Here is a 2168-nt window from a genome sequence, read left to right on the forward strand (position 1 = left end):
CACCATGGAGTCCTCCCGGAGGAGCTGGAAGAAGTGGCTGGGGAAAGGGAGGTCTGGGCCTCCCTTCTGAAGCTGCTGCCCCCGCGACCCGACCCCGGATAGGCGGAAGAAAATGGATGGATGGATGGATAACGGCTGCGTACATTTAAAAAAATACATATATACATAAATAACTATTTTACACCTTAATGATCAACTAAAAAGGAAAAAAGAGGAAAAACAAACAAAAACAAACAGAAACTTACTAACTTTAATGGGAATGTAACTTACAGGTTCTTGGTTCTCCTGGATCCAACAGAAACATGTTTGTGTTTTCTGTGCTCAGGTGTTCAGCACATTAAACAGAAGGACATCGTGTTGAAGTGGGAGCTCGGTGAAGGAGCGTTCGGTAAGGTCTACCTGGCAGAGTGCGCCAACCTCGGCCCAGACAGCGACAAGATGCTGGTGGCCATCAAGGTGAGGAACCTTAAAGATGCTAACAGGCTGCAGCTAATCTGATATAGCATGGCACAAAGTTAAAAAGAAACTAAGAGGTTTGTCTGTTTTAATATGTCCCTTTTTAAAATAAAAGTACAGCCAGAAAACTGAATGCTGAAACAAATGTCAGTGTTAATTTAACACCCACAGTGTTAATTTCAACACCCGCAGTGTTAATTTCAACACCAACAAAGTGTCTATATGTGTCCACACTCGCTGGTGTTAAAATAACATTTGTGAAAGTGTTTAGTTTTAATATCAATATTTTTTGTTGTTTTAACACCAATCAGTGTTTGATAATCAACTAACATAAAAATAGTGTTAGTGTTAATGGTAACACCAGTGTAATATTATTAACAAAGGAAATTGTGGTGTTAAAAAATTAACAGACACCACAAGGTATCAATACAGCATATATTTGAGAGTGTAAATTTAACACTCAGAGTTAATATCAAACTCTTTGTAGTGTTGCATTAACACTGTTCAGTAGTTAGTAGAAAATAGAGATGTGACTTTCGTGAACGATCCAAATCTTTTGAACGGCTCTTTACAACCAACGATAGGAGCTGAATTGCGGGCAGTAACGAGCCATTTGAAGTTTTATTTCTTTTATTCCTCATATAATCTTTATTTTTTTCATCCTTAAATGGCTCCCACGTTGCTTTTTCACAGGAAACAGGCGGAGTTGTGGAGTACAGGAGCTCACAGGGAAGGGGGGGGGGGTCCGCTTGACAAACACATGGTTCCACCCACGCGATGGGATGACATCATTACGTACGGCTACGTGATGACGTATTTCCATACATGATGACATAATATGTTCAAAATCGAACGGCTCTTTTAAACGGCTCTATGAAACAAACGGCTCCCCAAGATCCGGATCCCTTCAAAGAGCCATTCATCCCATCTTTAGTAGAAAAGTATACTGGAGTCACCCTTCACACCAGGACACCTCTCACACATGGTGTTCATTTATGGTCAATAACACAAACTTATACTTGAACAACTTGAACAAACCGAACAAGAACTAATTTTTACTCTCATGAACTTCTTTAATAGTCATAAACTTAGAAACACATCATTTCTACAAGATTACCCAGCATTCCTTGCTGAGAACATACTGGTTTGTTTGACATGACGCACAACATAAAACATTTAGTGGCAACAAAATGATTTCAACAGAAAAAATCTCTAATGACTCTATTTTATAACTTTGTCTGCTGTGAATCAAAGCTAAATTGCAAATCTGATAGAACTAAAATATTTTGAGTTTCCTGATTTGGATGTAGATCTCTGTGGCCTTATGGCGCTGAAATTTGAAACATAAAGATGCCACATTTTGTGTGTTAAAAGCAGAAGTGAGTCAGTTATTTACTCGAATAACTTTTTCCAAAAAACTTGATTTCACCACTGCCTTTATCTGACGATCCAGTTTAAGCGAAACATCCATTATGTTCCCTAAGTTATTGGAATTTGGCTTAAGAAAGTCAAATTTAGTTTATTAATTTCATTAAAAAACACATTACATACAACAAAACAATGCAAATAAAATGAACGGCAGAGGGAGGAAAAAATATTATATCTGCTCCTATTTACAAAAAATATATATATAATAATTTCAAACACTAATAAAACAAATAAAACAAAGTGAAATCAAGCTGAACCAAAATCTAAAGAGACAGAAACAGAGG

At 37.2% G+C, this 2168-nt stretch overlaps 1 protein-coding gene across 2 annotated transcripts in view; it reads left to right on the forward strand.

The window, feature by feature from the left end:
- Positions 1–2168, forward strand: part of ntrk1 (neurotrophic tyrosine kinase, receptor, type 1) — a 55011-nt gene that overhangs the window by 34584 nt on the left and 18259 nt on the right. For both annotated transcript variants that reach the window (XM_014023441.1, XM_014023442.1), the window contains one exon: positions 326–456. In XM_014023441.1, the coding sequence (XP_013878895.1) occupies positions 326–456 (131 nt within the window). The remainder of the gene's footprint in view (positions 1–325; positions 457–2168) is intronic.

This window comes from Austrofundulus limnaeus, unplaced genomic scaffold, assembly GCF_001266775.1.
Source record: "Austrofundulus limnaeus strain Quisiro unplaced genomic scaffold, Austrofundulus_limnaeus-1.0 Scaffold370, whole genome shotgun sequence".
NCBI classification, from domain to species: domain Eukaryota; kingdom Metazoa; phylum Chordata; class Actinopteri; order Cyprinodontiformes; family Rivulidae; genus Austrofundulus; species Austrofundulus limnaeus.